This window comes from Camellia sinensis, chromosome 3 (assembly GCF_055761805.1).
Source record: "Camellia sinensis isolate YWXY chromosome 3, ASM5576180v1, whole genome shotgun sequence".
NCBI lineage: Eukaryota > Viridiplantae > Streptophyta > Magnoliopsida > Ericales > Theaceae > Camellia > Camellia sinensis.
Genome location: NC_138963.1, coordinates 76954090 through 76976464, shown reverse-complemented (window position 1 = coordinate 76976464; position 22375 = coordinate 76954090). Strand labels below are relative to the sequence as shown.

General features: G+C 36.7%; 2 protein-coding genes across 2 annotated transcripts; one reads left to right on the top strand and one right to left on the bottom strand.

The window, feature by feature from the left end:
- The first annotated feature begins 233 nt into the window (after nucleotides 1–233).
- On the top strand, nucleotides 234–1292 carry LOC145821622 (uncharacterized). Its single transcript, XM_082918159.1, has one exon. The coding sequence runs from the start codon at nucleotides 234–236 to the stop codon at nucleotides 1290–1292; it is 1059 nt and encodes a 352-aa protein (XP_082774285.1).
- Nucleotides 1293–10450: 9158 nt separating this feature from the next.
- Nucleotides 10451–14188, bottom strand: LOC114319730 (putative cinnamyl alcohol dehydrogenase 1). Its single transcript, XM_028266786.2, has 6 exons — nucleotides 13996–14188; nucleotides 13317–13430; nucleotides 12957–13187; nucleotides 11277–11562; nucleotides 10994–11144; nucleotides 10451–10866 (listed from the first exon to the last, which is right to left on the bottom strand). Exons 1-6 carry the CDS (start codon nucleotides 14085–14087, stop codon nucleotides 10670–10672), a joined length of 1071 nt encoding a protein of 356 aa, XP_028122587.2. The 5' UTR covers nucleotides 14088–14188; the 3' UTR covers nucleotides 10451–10669.
- Nucleotides 14189–22375: the final 8187 nt, after the last annotated feature.

Genomic DNA, 22375 nt, shown 5'->3' with positions numbered 1-22375 from the left:
CAGTTGAGGAAAATAGAAGGTAGCCGACTGCATTTTGGGAAACAAAGGGTGATAAATCAGTTTATCCATGCATATTTTATCTTGGAATGTTAGAGGGCTGAGAAGGTTAGAAAAAAGGGGGGAAAATTAAGCAGTTGGTGAGGGAGAGGAGTGTGGATGTTTTATTACTGCAAGAATCTAAAAGAAGTTCGGTGGATGCTAGTTTTATGAAGACTATATGGCCATATGAAGAGATGGAGTTTATGGGAGTGGATTCAGAAGGTTCTGCCAGTGGTCTTTTGAGCATCTGGAGGCCAGAGGTCTTTAAGCTTAGTGGCTGTTGTTGCAGTAAGAATTTTATCCTTTTATCAGGTATATCTAGTCCTTCTTTTATGTGTACCATAGTCAATGTTTATGCCCCAAATGAAGGTGTAGCTAGGAGAAAGTTTTTGGAGGTTTTCATTAATGTTTTTCCCCATTATCCAAGCCCTAGGTGTGTGGGGGGGGATTTCAATGAAATCAGATTCATTAGTGAGATGAGAGGGTGCTCCAAGCAGGAGAGGGGGATGAAGGATTTTAATGAGTTTATCAACAAATTGAAACTAACAGATATACCTATGTTAGGTAGGCAGTTCACATGGTGCAATGCAGTGGATGGGGAGAGATGGTGTAGGGTAGATAGATTCCCACTGGATTCTAGGTGGCTAGAAATATTCTCCTTTAAGCAATGGGGTTTACCTAGAACTGTATCAGATCATTGCCCTATTCTGTTGAAGGAGGATGAAAGGGATTGGGGACCCAAACCATTCAAGTTCTTAAATCCATGGTTAGAACACCCTACATTTATGATTGTAGTTAAACAGATTTGGGAAAACAATCAGGTGACAGGTTGGGATGGGTTTAAACTCATGAGGAAACTGAGGGATTTAAGATCTCATCTAAGGGTATGGCATAAGGAGGTGTTTGGCAATATTGACTCTCTTTTAAAGTCCGCTGAGGAGGAGTTACATGAGTGGGATTTGCAGGCAGAGTCTGGGTCTCTGGATGATGCAGGTATTAGAAGTAGAAGAGAAGTTAGAAGTATGGTGTGGAAATTAAGCAGAGATAAGGCAAGGTTATGGCATCAAAAGTCCAGGGTGCTATGGGCTCGAAATGGTGATAAAAACACTAGGTTTTTCCACATTATGGCTAGTAGTAGACAAAGAAAGAACTTGTTAGACTCAGTGTGTGTGGAAGGGGAGTGCTTGGAGGAACCTGCTCAGATTAAACAGGCTGTGGTGAGGCATTTTAGCAAGCAGTTTAAGGAGTGTTAGTCTGCGAGGCCAAAGCTTTCGGGCCCTTTTAATGTTATTAACTCAGAGGCAGTAGCTAAATTGGAGGCAGTGTTTACGGAAGCTGAGATTTGGGTAGCAATTCAAGATTGTGACGGGAACAAGGCCCCCGGTCCCGATGGTTTTAATTTGGCATGCATTAAAAAATGTTGGTCTGTCATGAAAAGTGAGATTGTTCAACTGTTTCATGAATTTCACACAAATGCTAAGCTATCATATGGGATCAATAGCTCATTCATGGCACTTATCCCTAAGAGGGATAGTCCCTCAGGATTAGGAGATTATAGACCTATTAGCTTGGTCAGTTCCATCTACAAGATCTTGGCCAAGGTGTTGTCTAAAAGAATAAAGCAGGTTCTCCTAGCTGTGATTAGTGAGGTGCAGTCAACGTTTGTTAGTGGTAGACATATACTGGATGGAGTGTTGATCGCCAATGAAGTTGTAGATAGGTGGCACAGAGCTAGGAAGAAGGGAATTATCTTGAAGTTGGATTTCGAGAAAGCCTATGATTCGTTAAGTTGGGATTTTTTGCTATCTATGTTGGGGAGTTTTGGCTTTGGGGCAAGGTGGATTAGGTGGATGAAGACTTGTGTTATAACAACTATGGTGTCTGTATTGGTTAATGGTTCACCAACGGAGGAGTTTCAACCTCAAAAGGGATTAAGGCAAGGTGACCCTCTATCTCCTTTTTTGTTCATTGTAGCAGCTGAAGGCCTTAATCTTTTGTTGGGTAGGGCTATTGAGAAGGGCTTATTTAAGGGAGCATCAGTTGGATCTAATCAGCTGGGCATCTGTCATCTTCAATTTGCTGATGACACCATCATTTTCTGTGAAGGAGGTATGGAAGAAGTCTTCAATATTAAAAGAGTTTTAAGGTGTTTTGAGGTGATCTCTGGTTTAAGGATAAATTTCCACAAAAGCGTGGTTTGTGGGGTGGGTTTAATGAAGACCAGATCAAGGAGTTCGCAAAGGTGCTCAACTGTCTGCCGAATAAACTACCTATTAATTTTTTAGGTTTGCCTCTTGGAGCAAATCCTAGAAGGAAGAGCACTTGGGATCCTGTAGTGGCGAAATTTCAGAAGAAGCTTTCTTCTTGGAAAAGGAGATTGTTGTCGTATGCAGGTAGATTGACTTTGATCAAATCGGCCTTGTATAATTTGCCTATCTACTTCCTGTCAATCTTTAAAATGCCTAAGGGGGTAGTAAAAGCTATTTCTAAGATTCAAGCAAATTTTCTCTGGGGTAGTTCTGCTGCCAGCAGGAAGGTGCACATGGTTAAATGGAAGGAGGTCACAAAAGGTAAGAATCAAGGTGGCTTGGGCATAAGGGACTTAGGTGTGGTCAATGAGTGCTTGTTGCTTAAGTGGTGGTGGAGGTATGGTAGTGAGGATAAAGCTCTGTGCAAAGAAGTGATCTGCTCTAGGTATGGTAAAATTAACAGGGGATGGTCTCCTTGGTTGAATCATCCAGTAGGGGTCTCACTGGTTTGGAAGGATATTTCACAACTTTCTACGATTAATCAGCAATTGGGAGAATTTTTTGGAGAACAGGTTCAAATAATAGTGGGCAATAGGAGGAGGATAAAGTTTTGGTACGACCCTTGGTTAGGTGACAGAGGGCTGAAGGATGAATTTACTAGGTTGTTTAGTTTATCCACAGAGAAGGAGGATTCCCTACAGCAGATTAGTGCAAAGATTGGTGCCTCAGGTAGGTGGCAGCGTCAATTCAGAAGGCCTCTCCTAGCTTGGGAAGAAGAAGAGCTGCAGAGGCTGGTAGGTATGCTGCTCTTCACTCTTAGGCTTATAGATGGGGTAGAGGACTCCTGCTCTTGGCTAGCAGAGAAGTCAGGTCAGTTCACTGTTGCCTCTATATGGAGATGGAGGGTTGCAGCTGGTGGGAATGATCTGGTAGTCCTAGCTGGGGTCTAGGAGAGTTTGGCCCCTCCAAAGATGTAATTTTTCTGTTGGTTGGCTTGGCGTGGCAGAGTTAAAACTTCATCCTTTTTTTAAAGAATTGGGGCTCTTCATTTGGGTGCTAGTAATTTGTGCGTTTTTTGCCAAGCAGAGGTGGAAACCGTTGAGCATGTGCTTCTGATGTGCCCTTTGGTATGGAAGTGCTGGTCTCACATGGTAGAATGGTGGGATCCAATTTGGGCTATTCCAGGTTCTATAGAAGGTCTGGTGCAGTGGTGGAATGGGGGCCGACATAATCTCAAGTCTTGGGTACTCAGAGTTTGGAAGATTATTCCCTCTGTAGTTTTATGGTCAGTTTGGAGATTGAGAAACTAATGCTTATTTAAGGATGCTATTCCTGATATACAAGTTCTTTGCGAACAAGTGAAGGTACAGGTAGCATTGTGGTCCAAATGGCACTTGAAGGTGGAGTATTCAGTCCATGATTTAGTGTCCAACCTCTACCAGATCAGATGGCAGTAAGGTTCAGAGCAGTAGAAGTTTGATGTCTAGTTGCTGGTTGTACATCTGGTTATAGAAGTTCACAGCAGTAAGGTTCAGATCAGTAGTGGTTTGTGTGCAGCTGGGTGTAAATCTGGTGTGTGATAGGCCTAAGTTGGTTTGGCTCTAGCCTGATGTATGCCTGGTTGTCTGCTGTATATGGAGGATGGGTGGGAGGCTGTACTTAGTGTGTGAAGTTCTTAGATAATCTACAGTTAGTGTTGGCCTTTTCCCAGAGATACCCTGTTTTGCTGTTTGATTGGAGGCTCAGTTGAAGGTATACAGAGTGGTTATCAAATGTCTCTGAGGCTTTGTGAAGGCCTCCTAGTACTCTTCAAATTCAGAACTGCAGTTATGGCACAAACTTTTCACTATGGGCTTTCATTAGGCTGAAGTCTGATTGGGCTATTGTAATCTGCATTGTAGTGCATTGCGTTGCAGTGTTCTGGTAGCTATGCTGCTTTGGTCTCTATAAGGCTTGGGCTGTAGTCTGCTCTAGATCTATGCTGCCTTGGTTTCTGTTTTGCTGCAGTTTTTTTGGTTCTGTTTCGCTGCAGTTCTGTCTAGACCCAAGAAACTAAATATCCTCATAGTGTAGTTAGTAGGAGGGAGTGGTAATGCTATTGCTGGCAGTGTTATGGCTGGGGTATGTTGGCTGATGCATAGGTAGTGTTGGTCGGGTAGTGTTTTGGCTGTTGCATTGGTTGTTTTGCTGGAGCTCTGGTTGGTTTTGTGGATGAAGCTGAACTGGTTGGAGTCTGATTCTAGTTTGTGTGGCTGAAGTTGAACTGGTTTTGTGGATGTTTTGTGCTGCTTCTGATATTTGGATTGAGTGGCTGAAGCTGAACGGGTTCTTGTGGAAGTCTGTGCTGTCTGGGCTGGATTGGGTTGATGTGCTGAACTCTGAATTCTGTCTTGCTGGAGTGGGTTGATGTTCTGAACTCTAAATTCTGAGCTGGTATAGTTAAGGTTCTGAATCATGTTTTGGTATGCATTCAGGTGGGCTGGCTTGTGCAGAGGAGTTTAGATTCAGAACAAGGGGATGAGGTGTTGGTGATAGTTTTTGTTCTGTTGTTCTAATGCTGTGTTTCTTCCCCTTTCTTCTTTTATTTTTCTTTTGGTTGGTTTCTCACCAACTGGCGCTTGGAGCTTCGTTTTAGCTCCAAGCTCCTCTTTATTGATGTACTTTTCCATACTTTGTATGCTGCCATCAATAAAGATTTCTTTGTTGATCAAAAAAAAAAAAAAAAAGTCTACTTAGTATAACCTATAGGTAAATCTCCCTTAAATCTTTATCTAAAATATATATAATTCAATATTTGATAATTTTTGGATGATCTATCACATGATTTATTTATTTATTTATTTTGCATGATCAAATTGTTCCACAATTGTATTACACAATTATTTGCATATAAGAAGTTTTGAAAATTTGACTAAAATATGAAAAAGTTGATAAAGACAAAAAAAAAAAAAAAAAAAAGAAAAAGAAGGTGCATCTTTTTATTAATCCCTCTTCATCTACTTATGTTCCAAAAAAGTCTTATAGGTGACATAATTATCAAAATACTCCTAATAATAATAGGGTGTGCACATTCATGTTCACATTGACAATGTAAATGTTGCATGATGTGAATATTCACATTGTCATTGTAAACATTCACCCTGTCAAATTTGTTTATCGTAAATATTCACATCACCAAGTTATTAAGAGTTAAAAAATATATTTGTAAAGTTAAAATTGTATTTAAAATATCTTAAATATGATAATTAGGATTTAGTGGATCAAATGTCCAAAATAATAAAGCGTATTGAAAAATAAAAATATCTTTGTATTTTAACAAGAATTTCTAATAAATTCTCCAAAAAAGAATGAAAAAAAAATCAAAAATAGTTTTCAAAAATAAAACCAAACATAATTTTTGTTGTGGAACAATTTGATCGTTCAAATAAATAAATTAGAAAAATAAAAATTAGCTGCTGGGTATTTGAAAAATTGCCAATATTAAATTTTATTTACCATCTAAAAAAAATTATAGAAATATTTAATTAAAAATGTAAATGAGTTACCTAAAATAACTAGAATACCAAATGTAAGCTTATTTGTATAATCTTTTAACCAATCATAAAATGCCACATTATTTGAATTGTAGAAACCGCTCACTTAATTGATATTTTTCATATTTTATTCTTTTATTTTTTTTCTTATCTTTCCTTCAAATCCTTCCCTCTCCAAAAAGTTTTTCACAAATCCATAAAGTAAAAATTCATAATCTATCTATATCTATATCTATATCTATATTTATATAATATATAAGGAAAAGGGTTTTTTTAGTGAGGAGTATTGTGAGAGTTTTAATATCTCATACTAATTTTCTTGAATTTCTTAATTTTAAATAATTAAGAAAATCTCCATTAACTAACTTTTATTTGATAATCCCACATCAGGAAAAGAAAGGGAAAAAAATGAGTTGTTTCACTCATATAGAGAAAATCTTATACTCTCATTCCATTTAGTGATGAGCCTTGTGAGAGTTTCAATATCTCATACTAATTTTCTTGATTTTCTTAATTATAAAAAATTAAGAAAATCTTCATTGGCTAACTTTTATTTGATAATCCATATAACAAAAATGGTCTTTTTAGTGAGTAGTCTTGTGAGAGTTTCAATATCTCATACCAATTTTTTTGAATTTCTTAATTTTAAATAATTAAGAAAATCTCCATTGACTAGATTTTATTTGATAATCCCAAATTAGGAAAAGAATGAAAAAAATGAATTGTTTTACTTATATAAAGAAAATCTTATACTCTCATCCCATTTAGTGAGGAGTCTTATGAGAGTTTTAATATCTCATACTAATTTTCTTAATTTTTTTAATTTTAGACAATTAAGAAAATCTCCATTGGCTAGCTTTTATTTGATAATCCCACATCGGGAAAAGAAGGAAAAAAATAAGTTATTTTACTCATATAAAGTAAATTTTATACTCCCATCCCATTTAATATTGTACTATTGTGCATGTTTCAATTCAATATAGTTTAAATTTTAAAAATTTTAATTAATTAATTATAACCTAACCGATTAGGCTAAATCATTTTTTTTTGATTGATTTGTTGGTTTAACCTCGATTTTAACGGTTTTATCAAAATATATTGATTAGAAATAAACAAAAGATTGATCTGATTAAATATTAAAAGATTGAAATTGCTTGATTAGAAATAAACTTTCTGTCCAAATAATTGTTAACTTTTATTTTATAATTCCACATCAGAAAAAGAAAAAAAAAAAGTGAGTTGTTTCACTTATATAAGATGAATCTTAATAGTGTAGTATTGTGTATATTTCAATTCAAGACAATTTAAATTTTAAAATTAAAATAACATTTAAAAGTTTTAATTAATTAATTTTTATGTAAGATAGTTGGTCATTTAACCTAACTGATTAGGCTAAACCATTTTGGGTTTGCCGATTCGCCAGTTTAATCGCGATTTCTTATATTGATTTTATTAATTTTAAACAATTAAAAATATTTCATTGGCTAACTGCCATTTAACCATATAAAAATAAAACTCTAATTAGTTTATGATTTATTTTATAATCGCACATCGAGAGAAGAAAAAGCAAAGTTTGTTTCACTATCTATCTATATATTATAGGGCGAATTACACTAATGGTCCCTATAGTTTGAACATTGTGTTACTTTGGTCCCTGACTTTTCAATCGTAACACATTTAACCATGAATTTTGAATCTTGTTCCAAATAAGGACAATTGAAGATACTATTGTTCAATTTCAAGGAAAAAATCGTCAATTTGATAAAATATAAACAAATTTGACAAAAATAAATGTCAATAAAATATTTTTGAATCTTTAAAATTTATTTCTACCCACGAAAGATAAAATTATATAAAATTGATAAATTTTTTAAACACTTATTTATTTATTTATTTTACCAAATTAATTTTTATTATGTGTTTGGATGATGATCATATAATGGATGGTTGTTTTTATTTTCATTAAATTAATTTCTATTTTTCAAAAGTCAAATATTGCGATAACTTTGATATCATTATTAAACCAATTTATTAAATAAAAAAATTCAAAATTAAAAATATTTCATATATTAAATATATTGATTACACATTAAAAAGCAATCACCTATTATATCATCATCATCCAAACTCATAATAAAAATTAATTTAATAAAAAATAAATAAATAAATAAATGTCTAAAAGATTTATCAATTTTATATAATTTCATCTTTGGTGGGTAGGAATTATTTTTAAAAATTCAAAAATATTTTTTTGACATTTATTTTTGTCAAATTAGTTTATATTTTATCAAATTGACGACTTTGCCCTTGAAATTGAGCAATGATATTTTCAATTATATTTATTTGGAATAAGATTCAAAATTCAGGGTCAAATGTGTCACAATTGAAAAGTTAGGGATCAAAGTGATACGAGCCCCAAACTATAGGGACTGTTAGTGTAATTCATCCTATATTATATAAAGAAAATGGAGTTTTTAGGGAAAAACCTTCTAGGAGTTCCAAACTTTTATTCTTAAATTATTGAATTTTCTTAATTTTCAACAATTAAGAAAATTCTCATTGGCTAACTTCTATTTGTATTTATTTTACAATCACACATCGAAAAAAAAAAAAAAAAAAAAAAAAGGTGACTTGTTTCTTTACATAAAGTGAATCTTATGCTTCCATTTATATAAACAAAATGAGATTTTTAGTGAGAAGTCCCATGATTAATATCTCATACTCATTTTTTTTATTCTCTTAATTTTAAACAATTAAGAAAATCTCCATTAATTAACTTCCATTTAACTTTTATTTTACAATCCCACATAGTTTTGATTTTAAAAATAATTTTGTATGAGATTTTGAAACTCTCATAATATTTAACCTTAAAATAATTACAATCACACATCAAGAAAATAAAGAAAAAGTGAGTTGTTTAATTTATAAAATGTTACAATTCTACATTGGGAAAACAAAGAAAAAGTGAATTGTTTCATTTATATAAAATGAATCTTATAAAGGGAGTTTTAAGGGAGAAATATTCTAAAAGCTCCAAACTCTCATTCTAAAATTAGTGAATTTTCTTAATTTTAAACAATTAAGAAAATTCTCATTGGTTAGCTTCCATTTACCTTTTATTTTACAATTTCAAATTGAAAAAAAAAAAAAAAAAAAAAAAGAAGAAGAAGAAGAAGAAGAAGAAGAAGAAGAAGAAGAGTGAATTGTTCTATTTTCATAAAGTGAATCTTATGCTCCAATTTATATGAATTATTGAAATTTCTTAATTTTAAACAATTAAAAAAAATCATCATTGGTTAGCTTCTATTTAACTTACATTTTACAATCCCACATCGAGAAAAGAAGGAAAAAAATGAATTGTTTCACTTATATAAAGTGAATCTTTATATAAGTAAAAGAAGATTTTTAGTGAGAATCCCTATAATCAATACCATTTTTTTTTTCATTTTCTTAATTTTAGATAATTAAAAAAATCTCCATTGGTTAGCTTCCATTTAACTTTTATTTTACAAATATTTTGATTTTAAAAATAATTTGGTATAAGATTTTGAAACTCTCATAATATTTAACTCTAAAATAATTACAATCCCACATCGATAAAAAAAATAAAAAGTGAGTTGTTTCACTTATATAAAGTGAATCTTATATTCTCATTTAATATTATAGTATTGTGCATGTTTCAGTTCAAGATGATTTAAATTTTAAAATAAAATTTAAAGATTTTAATTAATTAATTTTGTTGTAAATTGGTTGGTCTTTTGACTTAGCCGATTAGGCTGAATCATTTTCAGTTTGATTGATTCACTGGTTTAACCACGATTTTATCTGCTTTATCAAAATATATTGCTTAAATTTGTTTAATTTGAAATAAACTAATATTGACCTTATTAAAAATTGAACGACTGAGATTGTTTGATTAGAAATGAATTCTCCGTCCAAACAACTGTTAACTTTTATTTTACAATCCCACGTTAGGAAAATAAAGAAAAAATGAGTTGTTTCACTATATAAACCTTATGCTCCTATTTAATATTGTAGTGTTGTGTATATTTCAGTTCAAGACAGTTTAAATTTTAAAATTAAAATAAAATTTAGAAGTTTTAATTAATTAATTTTTGTATAAGTTGGTTAATCTTTTGACGCAGCCGATAGGATTGATCCTTTGACCTAATCGATAGGGTGAACCGTTTTCAATTTGACTAATTCGCTGGTTTAATTGCGATTTTAACAATTTTATCAAAATATATTAGTTGAATTTGTTTAATTCGAAATAAATTAAAGATTGACCTAATTAAAGATTAAACGGCTAAGATTGCTTGATTCGAAATAAATTTCTTACCCAAACAATTGTTAACTTTTAAACAATTTAAAAAATCTCCATTGGCTAGCTTCCATTTAACTTTTATTTTATAATCTCACATCGAGAAAAGAAAGAAAAAGTGAATTATTTCACTTACATAAAATGAATCTTATGCTCCCATTTATATAAGCAAAAAAAAATTTTTAGTAAGAAATCTTATGATCAATATCTCATACTAATTTTTTTGATTTTCTTAATTTTAAATAATTAAGAAAATTCCGATTAGCTACCTTCCACTCAACTTTTATTTTACAAACTATTAAAAAAAATTAAATATAATTATCATATTTTTATTAAATAATATATTATTTTCATCCCATGAATAACACGGGTGATATACTAGTTCGAACATAACTTAAAAACACAAATATTTAGTACCACAACACATCAAGAAGATCATCGCTTCTCTCACCCTTTGTTTACTCCTCTGGTCACTTCTATCTTCACTAATATCACAACTATTGATTTATTTTTTATTTTCCTTTGTTTCATTTCAAAGAGTTCTCTATATCAATAACAAACCGGTACTTCACATCCCCCTTTATCATCCGCTCTAAAGCTTCATTTATATACTCAATAGGAATCATTTCAATATCTGGATATATTTTCTGAGTTGCACAAAAATCCAACATATCTTGCGTCTCTTTTGTTCCCCCTACCATGCTACCGCATATTGTTTTCATACCTGCCAAAGAAACATTTTTATGTTTGAATTCTCATTGGCAGATAATTAATTTTCTTAGAAAATCACAATGCCTATTATTTTCTCTTGATTTTCAATTTTTCAAAAACTATGTGACGAAAATACATACCCATTATCAGACTTATAGGATTGACCTTGATTTCACTTGGGGCACCAACCAGGACGAAGGAGCCATTGGTTTTCAACAGTGGCATGTACTGATCAATCGGGTGATCCCCCGATGCTAAGTCGATAATAAAGTTGAGTGAATTAGTCATGGCCTGCATGAAATTAAAATGATGATTGTCAATTTATGGAAACTTTCATCGCTATAATTCTCACTTTTTTGCTAAGCTGTGAGCTTGTGTGACAAACAAAACATATCATGGAGGAGAAATGCCCACGGCCTTTACCTTCATCTGTTCTTTGTCAGACGAGATCACAAAATTATCTGCTCCAAGCTTGTTCAAGGCTTCATCTTTCTTAGATATACTGGTGCTAAAAACTGTAACACTCAATCCAAAAGCCTTCCCAAACTTCACTGCCAAGTGACCGAGGCCACCTAGACCGATCACCCCAAGAGATTTACCCGGCTGGTTCATTTTATGGCGAATCATGGGACTGTAAACGCTGATTCCTGCACATAGCAGTGGTGCTGCTAAGGCCAATGGTAAGTCATTAGGTATTGTAAAGCAGTACCTGTAATTTTACAAGCATCAACACAAGTATAATGTTTAGTCCAAACGGTAAATAATTTGCTCAATTTTTTTTTTTTTTGGTTGTATTTGTTTATTTTGACATCATAAAAGAGAAGGGGGACACATTCACATTAAGGCCGAGTTTGGCATATTTGAAAAAAGACAAAATGTCAAAAAGTTACTATTCTATTTAAGTTGCATCATCTTATTTAAGTCATATCACCTCTCTAACATATCCCTTCAAACTCAACCCAAACTCAATCCATATTTCATAAAAAGTCAAAAAATACACTTATTTAGATCATTCCAAACAACCCCTAACTGCCTTGTTTGGCAACAATGCCATCCATATGGAGGCAAGTAGATGCTAGCTCAATCATCATTAGGACATGCACGTTTTATTGGATTGTATAAAATTAGGGCTGACTAAGGAATCTGTGAAATCCATAATCCGATCCAGTCCAGTAGGTTTGGATTGGTTTTTTGAATACGTGGTTTGGTTTTGGATTAAAAAATTAAAAATCCGTAGTTCACGGATTGATTCTGGATTGAACCCCATGGTTCCGGATTGGAACAGATCCAAACCGTATACAAATAGTCTATATTTTTATTATACACCCTCTTACATAGTATCTTCTCCTATTTCATATAAAACTTAAATCCAAACCTAAACTTGCATAGTATCTTCTTTTATTACTTTTGTTTGCTAGTTTTTAATGCTAATTTGTAATGGTCTAAATACTTATGATGGAACTATTTTTCTTATGGTTGTTTAAATTCTAAAACAGTTTGTCGCTATTACGAAAAGACATGTTACTATTGTGAAACTAATATGGTACTATATTTATATTTTTATGAAATTAAAGTATTATATATATTTTTTATTATTTAATTATGTAAGTCCGTAATCCTAAACCGATCCAATCCGTATTTAAATGGATTGGTTCGGATTGGTTCCACAATTTAAATGGATTAGATTTGTTCCAATTTTTCATAATCCTTAAATAATGGATTAGTTCTGGTTTTACTTCAATCCGGTCCAATCCGGACCATTCTCACCCATATAAAATATAGAGAATGAGCAGATAGATCAAGTTGTACCGTACCAAGCACATATGATGCCCAAATTTAAATCTCACAGCGAGAGGCGGCTAAACCATAAGGTTACTCAAGACCCACCAAAAAAAGCCCACTCAAAAAGAAATCTTTAGGTCGAAGGCCACGATTGTCCAAAAACCCCAGGGCCTAAGACCTTAGTTTATGTCTAGTACGGCCTCTCAATATTCCATGGGCAGGTACCATTATGCTATGCAACTTTCTCATTTTTTTCTATTTCTCTCTACAGATTGTTAAAAAAAATAAATAATAAATAAATAATAAAAAAAAAGCGCTTACCTTTCATGAACAACAATGTAACTAGAATATCCACCCTTTGTGACCGTACCATCGGCATCAATACCGTTGAAAGTAAAGACAGCTCCCTTGGAGCAGTAGTTATCCATATCTATACCACAATACTCACAATCTCTGCATGAATTGACATAAGTTCCCACTCCAACATGGTCTCCAACTTTGAAGTGATGAACATTGGAGCCAACCTCTTTAACAATTCCAACAATCTCATGTCTTTTTTTTTTTTTTTTTTTTAAAACAAAAAAAAACAACGCGTTACATATACATCAATTCATGAGAGGTGTAAAAAATGACCCTCTGTAGATATATAATCTGAAATGAGAGAGAGAATGAAGCACATACCCTGGCACTACGGGGTACCTTGAGTCTCCATGTTTATTCCTGGTCCATACAACATCAGCATAACACACTCCGCAATGGGTAATTTTTAGGGAAACATCATCACTTCCAACAACCCTGTATTGTTTTCTTGTTAAAAACCAGTAAATATACACTTACATCTATGTAGATGTATATCATGAAAGTAGAAAGAAAAACTTATTTCTCAAGTTGTCACCTGATGAATTTTTACGAATAAAAACAAGGACCTGGAGCCCCTCCGGTCCTTAATTCGGACTGAAGCACGCTGTTTGAGCCCGTGGGTTTATAGTGTTGTCCGTTTTGATAATCCGAATGGTTCATTTTGTTCGACAACTTCAAATATATCAATCACAAAAAAATTCCAGCCAATTGGGGTTGGAATTTCCATTTCCAAAAGAGAAAAGAAAAGAAAAGAAAAAAATATAAAATTCAAACAGAAAACAAGGCAGTAGATTTGGTACTGTGTGAAGTGATGAACATATATGGCTTCAACACTGCAAATAAATTATAATTAAGCAACGACGAGATCGATGAAAGATTGATGTGCGGTTTCAATTCTTTTCATTAATTTCAATTTCCAATAATCAATATAAGTGCACACAAGTATATATATAAATATATATATATATATATGAACATGTATGCGCATATAGATACATACCTGCGGCCAAATTTGTAAGGAGAGAGCAATCCAGATGGATCTCTTGCCGCCCATCCATGGCAGTCCTCCTTCATCTCTCTTCCTGAACTCATTGCTTTCTTTCTCTCTCTCTCTCTCTCTCTCTCTCTCTCTCTCTCGCTATTTTTTTTTATCTTTCTCCGTCTAAATCGCTCGATATATATATATATTAAATTCATTTCTGACATTTTTTTTTTTTGGTCAAACCTCTCCATGCATGCAGTGACATCAGCTTCTTCGTGATTGGCCAATTAACCTGCAATGATGATCTAGGGAAGGCTGAGGGACCGCACCCCCCAAAACTTTAAAAAATATAATGGATCTAGAGAAGGCTGAGGGGCCAATTTACCCGTTTGGGAAGATGATTTGAAAATTGTTTTTTTTTTTTATTATTTTAGTTAAATAAGTTATTTTAATCACAATAAATAAAATATCATATTCAATTAATAATTATTACATTTTTTTTTATAACAAAAGTTAAAAAAGTTAAAAAATTCTTCTCAAATCAAACTTTTAGCCCAAGTTAAAATAGCTAAAAAGTTCAAAAGACCAAAAAGCTAACCCATTTCACAAACGAAGCCAATGTATTATATTAGAAATTTTAAAATAATTTAAAATTATAGGAGTTCATACTCCTAAATTTTTTTAGATAATTTTAAAATCATATAGAGTAACTTCTCAATTTTTTAAATTATAGAATAATTTCCCAAAATCATAATCCTAAATTCGTTCCTGTTTTATCCGTATCTGTTTAATGGGAAATGTTAACTAATGTTTAATGTTGATAAGTATGTAAAACACACACACACACACACACACACATATATATATATATATATATATATTTTTACATATTAAAATATATATATATATATATATATATTTACATATAAAATGTATTGAAATGTCACTTTTTTAAGAACGGTTTGGAGCCTGTGGGAATATATTTTTTGAGTACCAACCCGTGGCCATGGTGACGCCGACGTGTCAGCCGACGTGTTACGTGTCCTAGTCATGACGCCAAGGTTATCTCAACAAGGTCGAGGTTATCTCCGAAGATATCAGAATCCGAGATAAGCGGATAAGGCATAAGAGTCCTAGAATGAGGAAGGACTTTAGCGTGGATAAGGATAACACTCTTAAGGCGTTTATCTTTATCTCTTAGAGAGTCTAGGATAAGCACTGAGCAGAAATCCATTGAAGCTAAGCTTCTGTTGGGACAAGAATTGAGGTAACTATAAAAGAAAGGCACCTCCGATGGGTCTAAAGTACACAATTTATATTCTGAACAGTGAGTTTAACACTATTGATTATCTTTGAGAGATATACTAACTTGATCGTCGGAGTGCCCCCGGGTGGACGAACCACTGCCAGAATCTTCTTTTTCTGTTACAGGTCAGCCAGGTGTCATCTATTTTGCCAGTGCTCTCTAGCAGAATATTGAGTTGGCAGTGTGATCGAAAATTCACTCACACAATTTGGCGTCGTCTGTAGGAAAGAAAGGAGAATAGATGGCCAGCGGCAGACAGAAGGATAAGGTTGGGGACGAAATCCCTACTAGGAGTGGAAAACACGTTGACCCAAACGTGGAAGAAGATGGTCGCAATGAGGAGACTCAGAACCAGAATCGGCAAGAAAGACGTCGGCCAGGATGGTGACGTGCCAAAGAAACCAGATCGAAGTGGATACTACAACGAGGACGACCTTCAGGTATGGAAGAATAGATGCTTGCGAAAGGACGAAAAGGTGAAAGAGATGGCAAACAAGTTGGCAGACCTGCAATCGGTCGTCAATTTTATGATGCAAAATAATGTCATGCAGCCACCATACCCGCTGCAGGACACGCCGATTCTAGCGGCCAATGCCCGGAAGGGAGGACAAAAGCCAATCCCAATAGCCCCTAAGCACACCAGAAGCGAAAAACACTCTCACCGGCCTTCCAGGGAGGTCGGGCGAGGAGAGTCGAGGAAAGAAGAATCGCGGAGGACGCATCGCACCAAGGAAGCAGACCCCAGAGAACATCGGTATGTTCAAAGGCAGGAGCTGTGTTTCGACACAACTCATGGAGAAAGGTCGAAAAGGGCCCACAACAAAGCTGAGAGTAGTATGCCGAAAAGACTGAAGTCGGGAGATAGCCGAGCTCCTGGGTGGAGCAAAGAAGACCTGAGAGATTACTTCAAGAGAAAACAACAGAATGCCGATGCCGAAGTAACTTCACCTGTTAAGTCGAAAACACCATTCTCGGTAGAATTGGACAAATTTGAGACGCTGAAGAGATTCAGTATGCCGAGGTTCCAAATATACGAGGGTAAGTTAGACCCCACCTTCCACGTTGGATTATACTTGAACTCAATGTCATTGTATAGTGGGAACGAGCCGTTGCTCTGCAAAGTGTTCCTCTCATCGTTCGAGGAGATTGCATCAGATTGGTTTCACAAACTATTGAAGGGAAGCGTGAAGACCTGTGAAGACCTGGCCGAGATGTTCGTGGCTAGATTCGTGACAAACAAGCAGCAGCCATTAAGGGTGGATGCATTGATGGCCCTGAAGATCAGTAAGGATGAAGGCCTTAGGGCCTATGCAAAAAGGTACTATGAGGTGTTCAACCGAATACCAGAGTGTAATCAAGAGGTGGCAGTCGTATCTTTCAAAAATGGCCTAAAAGACGACTGTCCACTACGAAAATCTTTGGCAAAGACATTGCCAAAAAATATGGAAGAGCTCATGGCTAGAATCGAGAAGTATGCCAGAGCTGAGGAAGATACATCGGGGACTAAGGAGACAAAGCAAGAAAAAAAAACGGCTCGCCGAAGCAAGGCCAAGCTAACAACGGATCCAGTAAGCAAGAGATAGAAATGAGGGCTACACAGACAGTTGCGACTATGTTCCGAATCCCAATCCACAAAGTCCTGGACAAAATTCGGAACCAACCCTATTTCAGAGCACCAGCAAGGGCACCAGGAGAGTTTATGGGAAGAAACCTTGGCAGACTTTGTGCTTACCACAATGAAGATGGACACATGGCTTAGGGTTGTAGAGCCCTGAAAACACACTTAGAAGACCTGGTGAGGCAAGGCCATCTGAGAGACCTTGTCGATGAGGCCAGGACAAGGGAAGAACAGGAAAGATTGCCTCAGGCAACAGCAGCTCCACCTCCTCCAGCACAGCAACCTCAAGCAGAAGGACCTCGGGTAATTAATGTAATTCACTCGAAGGTTAACGAAAACGAGATTCGGGGGGAGACCCAGAAAGTAAAACACCTACAGCATGTCTACCAAGTCGAGGAGAAGAGACATCGGGCAGAAGAGTGCCAAGGACCAGTAGTGTCCTTTACTGAAGCCGACCTTGAGATGGTGCAGTATCCACATAACGATGCCTTGGTAGTATCCCTCCAGGTTGGGGAATGCCAAGTGAAACGCATCTTAATCGACCAAAGCAGCTCTTGTGACATCATGTACGTCAGGTGTTACAAGGAGCTTGGCCTTCACCCAGACGATATGGAGCAATCCAATAGCCCAATGGTTGGGTTCAATGGAACGCCGACATGGCCACTAGGAACGATGAGCTTGGAGGTGCAGGCTAGCACCAAGAAATAAAGACAGAGTTCACTGTAATCGATACACCCTCCCCTTACAATATCATCTTGGGAAGGCCGTGGTTGCATGCGATGGGGGCTGTTCCCTCAACATTGCATCAACTATTGTGGTTCCCAATAGAGCATGGGATTGAGGAGGTCAGAGGAGATCAGCTGCAGGCAAAGAATTGCTCCATGGCAGCAATGAAATCCACCTGCAGCATAAGAGAACCAGAGAAGGTAGAGATCGAAGACGAAGACGTGGAGGTCTTAGAGGATGTCAGCAAGGAGCCAGCTGAGAAGAGTGAAGAAGCACTGAAGAAAATCCTCGTCCAGGAAGGGGATGAAGAACGCTTCTTTCTTCTCGGCTCGGGCTTAGCTGAAGAAGAGGAAAAAGAGTTGGAAGCTTTTTTGAGAGAAAATATTAAGGTGTTTGCTTGGACGCCTTACGAGATGTCTAGCATTGACCCCGAGGTCACTTGCCATAAACTGAATGTTGATAGGTCGGCAAAACCCGTAATCCAATAAGTAAGAAGACCGACGTTGATATACGTCGAAACAGTGGAAGAGGAAGTAAACAGACTTCTGGAGGCTAGGGCCATTCGAGAGGTAAATTACCCGACATGGCTATCAAACACAGTGGTGGTGAAGAAAAAGAATGGTAAATTGAGGGTCTGTGTGGACTTTACCAACCTGAACAAGACCTGTCCTAAAGACAATTTTCCTCTACCCAAGATTGACCAGCTGGTAGACGCCACTTAAGGGCATGGAAAGATGAGCTTCCTGGACGCTTACAGGGGATACCATCAGATAGCCATGCATCCCCCAGATGAGGAGAAGACTGCGTTTATCACCCCAAAAGGTCTGTACTGCTACAGAGTGATGCCTTTTGGGTTAAAAAACGCAGGAGCAACTTACCAAAGATTGGTAACCAAGATGTTCAAACACCTGATTAGTAGAACGGTGGAAGTTTACATCGATGACATGGTCATGAAGACCAAGGAACCTAAAGGTCATCTGGCCGACCTGAAAACAGTCTTTGACATCCTTAAAACATATCGGCTCCGACTCAATGTAGCGAAGTGTGCATTTGGAGTGGGATCTGGTAAGTTTTTAGGATACCTGGTGACTAGAAGGGGCATTGAGGCCAGCCTAGATCAGATTAAGGCCATTCTGGAATTGAAGAGCCCAACGTCGGCAAAACATATACAAATGTTGATTGGAAGGGCCGCAGCCCTAAATAGGTTCATAAGTAGAAGCTCAGACAAGTGCAAACCTTTCTTCAACTTAGTGAAGAAAGCCACAGATTTTTTATGGACAGAAGAATGTGAGGTCGCCCTGGCCGACTTGAAGAAATATTTGACCACAACTCCAGTTCTTTCAAATCCATAACCTAGGAGGAGTTATTTTTGTACTTAGTAGTCTCAGAACACGCAGTAAGCGCAGTAGTAATCCGAGAAGAAAAAGGGGAACAAAGGGCTGTTTACTATGTAAGCAAAACCCTGGCCGATGCAGAAACAAGGTATCTACCCTTAGAGAAATTGGCACTGGCTTTAGTAATGGCTTCAAAGAAACTGAACCATTACTTCCAGGCCCATAAAATTGTGGTGTTGACAGAACACCCCTTGAAGTCCTTGTTGCAACAAGGAGATCTGACAGGAAGAATAGCCTGATGGGCAGTGGCCTTGGGACAGTATGGCTTGGAGTACAGACCCAGAACAGCAATCAAAGGCCAAGTTTTGGCCGACTTCGTGGCCGAGTTCACATCAGAATCCATCGTACATCGGGCTTCGTTGAGCCGAGGTGAACGATGTCCAAGCAAGCAAGGAGAAGCCCTGCCAAATGCAACAAAACAAAGGAAAAAGGAAAAACTCAGACCCTGCAGCATTTACATTGGCGACTCCTTTCGACTGTTTGTCGATGGGAGCTCAAATCGGCAAGGAGCGGGCGCAGGAGTAGTACTGGTATCTCCAGATGAAGAGATATTGGAACAGTCCATTCGATTGAGGTTCAAGGCATCAAACAATGAAGCAGAGTATGAAACACTAATTGCAGGACTAAAGCTGGCGGTAGCAGCAGAAACAGATGAAATGATAGTCTTCTGTGACTCCCAGCTCATAGTCAACCAGACAACGGGTGAGTTTGCAGCCCGAGATGAAAGGATGTCAACCTACGCAAAGGAAGTCAACAGGTCAGTAGCCTTGTTTCAGAATTGCCGACTACATCAGGTTAGTCGAGATGATAACAGTCACGCCGATGCACTGGCCAATCTAGCCAGTGCAATACAACTTGGAAAAGCAAGGATGATAATGGTCGAATACCTGTCGGGCCCGAGCACTGAACCACCGATCGCAAAGCACGAAGCAATGTGTGTAGATATGGGACCAAACTGGATGGATGCAATTATAGCATTCTTAAAAGAAGGGAAGCTGCCAGATGACCACAAAGAGGCACACAAAATCATATTGAAGTCGGCAAGATTTAGTCTGACAATGGAAGGACATCTCTACAGAAGATCCTTCACTGGACCGCTTTTGAGGTGTGTACATCCTTCACAAGTTGAAAATTTTTTATATGAAATACATGAAGGAATTTGTGGAAGCCACGCTGGGGGCAGATCACTAGCTCAGAGGGCCATCACCCAGGGATATTGGTGGCCTTACATGCAGAAGGACGTAGAGGCCTATGTCAAGAAGTGTGAAAAATGCAAAAGGTTTGCACCACTAATACACCAACCAGCAGCAGACTTGAACCCAGTATCCAGTCCTTGGCCGTTTGCCCAATGGGGCATGGATCTCGTTGGGCAACTGCCCCAAGCAACTGTACAAAGGAAGTACCTGCTGGTAGGAACAGATTACTTCACCAAGTGGATAGAAGCTGAGCCCCTAGCCAAGATCCGAAATGTGGACATGAAGAACTTCATATGGAGGAACATCATCACCAGATTTAGGATTCCGAGAGCAATAGTTACCGACAATGGAACACAATTTGACAGTAAGTTAATCAAGAGCTTCTGGGCAAAATTCAAAATCAAGAATTACTTTTCTACCCCGAGTTTTCCTCAGAGCAATGGACAAGCAGAAGCATCCAACAAAGTCATCTTTGATGGGATTAAGAAGAGGTTGCAAGCAACAAAGGGAAAATGGGTGGATGAACTGCCAAGTGTACTTTGGGCATATCGGACTACGCCGAGAAGATCAACAGAGGAATCCCCCCTTGCCATGGCTTATGGCACAGAAGCTGTCATTCCACTGGAGGTCGGCATACCAGGGATCAGAACCCAGGGAGCAGAGAACGGGACTAATGATGTACTCTTAGCCCAAGACCTGGATTTACTAGAAGAAAGAAGGGAGAGATTTGCAATTCAGCTAACAGCATACCAACAGCAGCTTGCCAGGGCTTACAATAAAAGGATTAACCCAAGGGAGTTCCAAATCGGCGACCTAGTCTTGAGAAAAGTCATCGGCAACAAGAAGGATCCCAGGGAGGGCAAGCTTGGCCCAAATTGGGAAGGACTCTACAGAATCACTTCGATATTGGGCAATGGGGCATATCGGCTTGAAGATAATGAGGGCAAAGAGTTGCCAAGACCCTGGAATACTTGTAATCTAAAATTTTTCTATCATTAGATTTTCTTTGTTTTTTGCCGACGTAATGAATAAAATTTTAGCAGAATTCTTCTACATTTATGACTGATAAGATACTTGCCGATGTTTCTAGAATACATGCGTAATGAGAACCCAAGTGGAACTTAAGTTCACATTAGGGGGTAGAGAGTTGGAAAGCGGTTCTAACACTTGTTGAAACTTGTGAAAAGTTTACAAGTTGAAGTTAAACCGAGATGATGTTTAACACTTGTTGAAACTTGAGAAAAGTTTACAAATTGAAGTTAAACCGAGATGATGTTTAACATTTGTTGAAACTTGAGAAAATTTTACAAGTTGAAGTTAAACCGAGATGATGTTTAACACTTGTCGAAATTTTATGAAAAAATTTACAAGTTGAAGTTAAACCGAGATGATGTTTAACACTTGTTGAAACTTGTGAAAGTTTACAAGTTGAAGTTAAACCGAGATGATGTTTAACATTTGTTGAAACTTGAGAAAAGTTTAAAAGTTGAAGTTAAACCGAGATTATATTTAACACTTGTTGAAACTTGAGAAAAGTTTACAAGTTAAAGTTAGACCGAGATTATGTTTAACACTTGTTGAAACTTAAAAAGTTTACAAGTTGAAATTAAACCAAGGCTAAACACTTGTCGAAATTTTATGAAAAAATTTACAAGTGAAACCAAGGTTGTACCAAGAAAGATACTTGGGTACTTGCCGAGGTAAATCATCAGTTCGTATAACCAAGGTGTGTCACCCCGAGAAGGTTACACAAGATTGAAGTGTACATTAAAGATGTGAAAAATATTCTAAGTATGGAATCATACAAGAGTAATAAAGGAAAGACAAACACGCAAGCCTCCAAGAAAGAAGGAAGTTGTATTCATAAGAAGGCACATCGGCCATATGAAGAGTTTACACTGTCCCAAAAACAAAGAAGTACAAAGGGCAAAAAATAAAGGAAAAAGACGCCAAAATTAAGATTCTTCAGCATCATTAACAGGCTGGGTCTGGATCTCAAAAGATTGCTGGGAGGACATCTCGGCCACCTTCTCGGCCGCAAGCTCAGCATCAATTTCTTGAAGGGTTTGATCAAGGCTCTTGTTGGCGAGAGGCACGTCTAATAATGCCTGCTCAGGGGTAGCTTCCTTGGGAACCTCATCACCCTTCTCATCTTAAG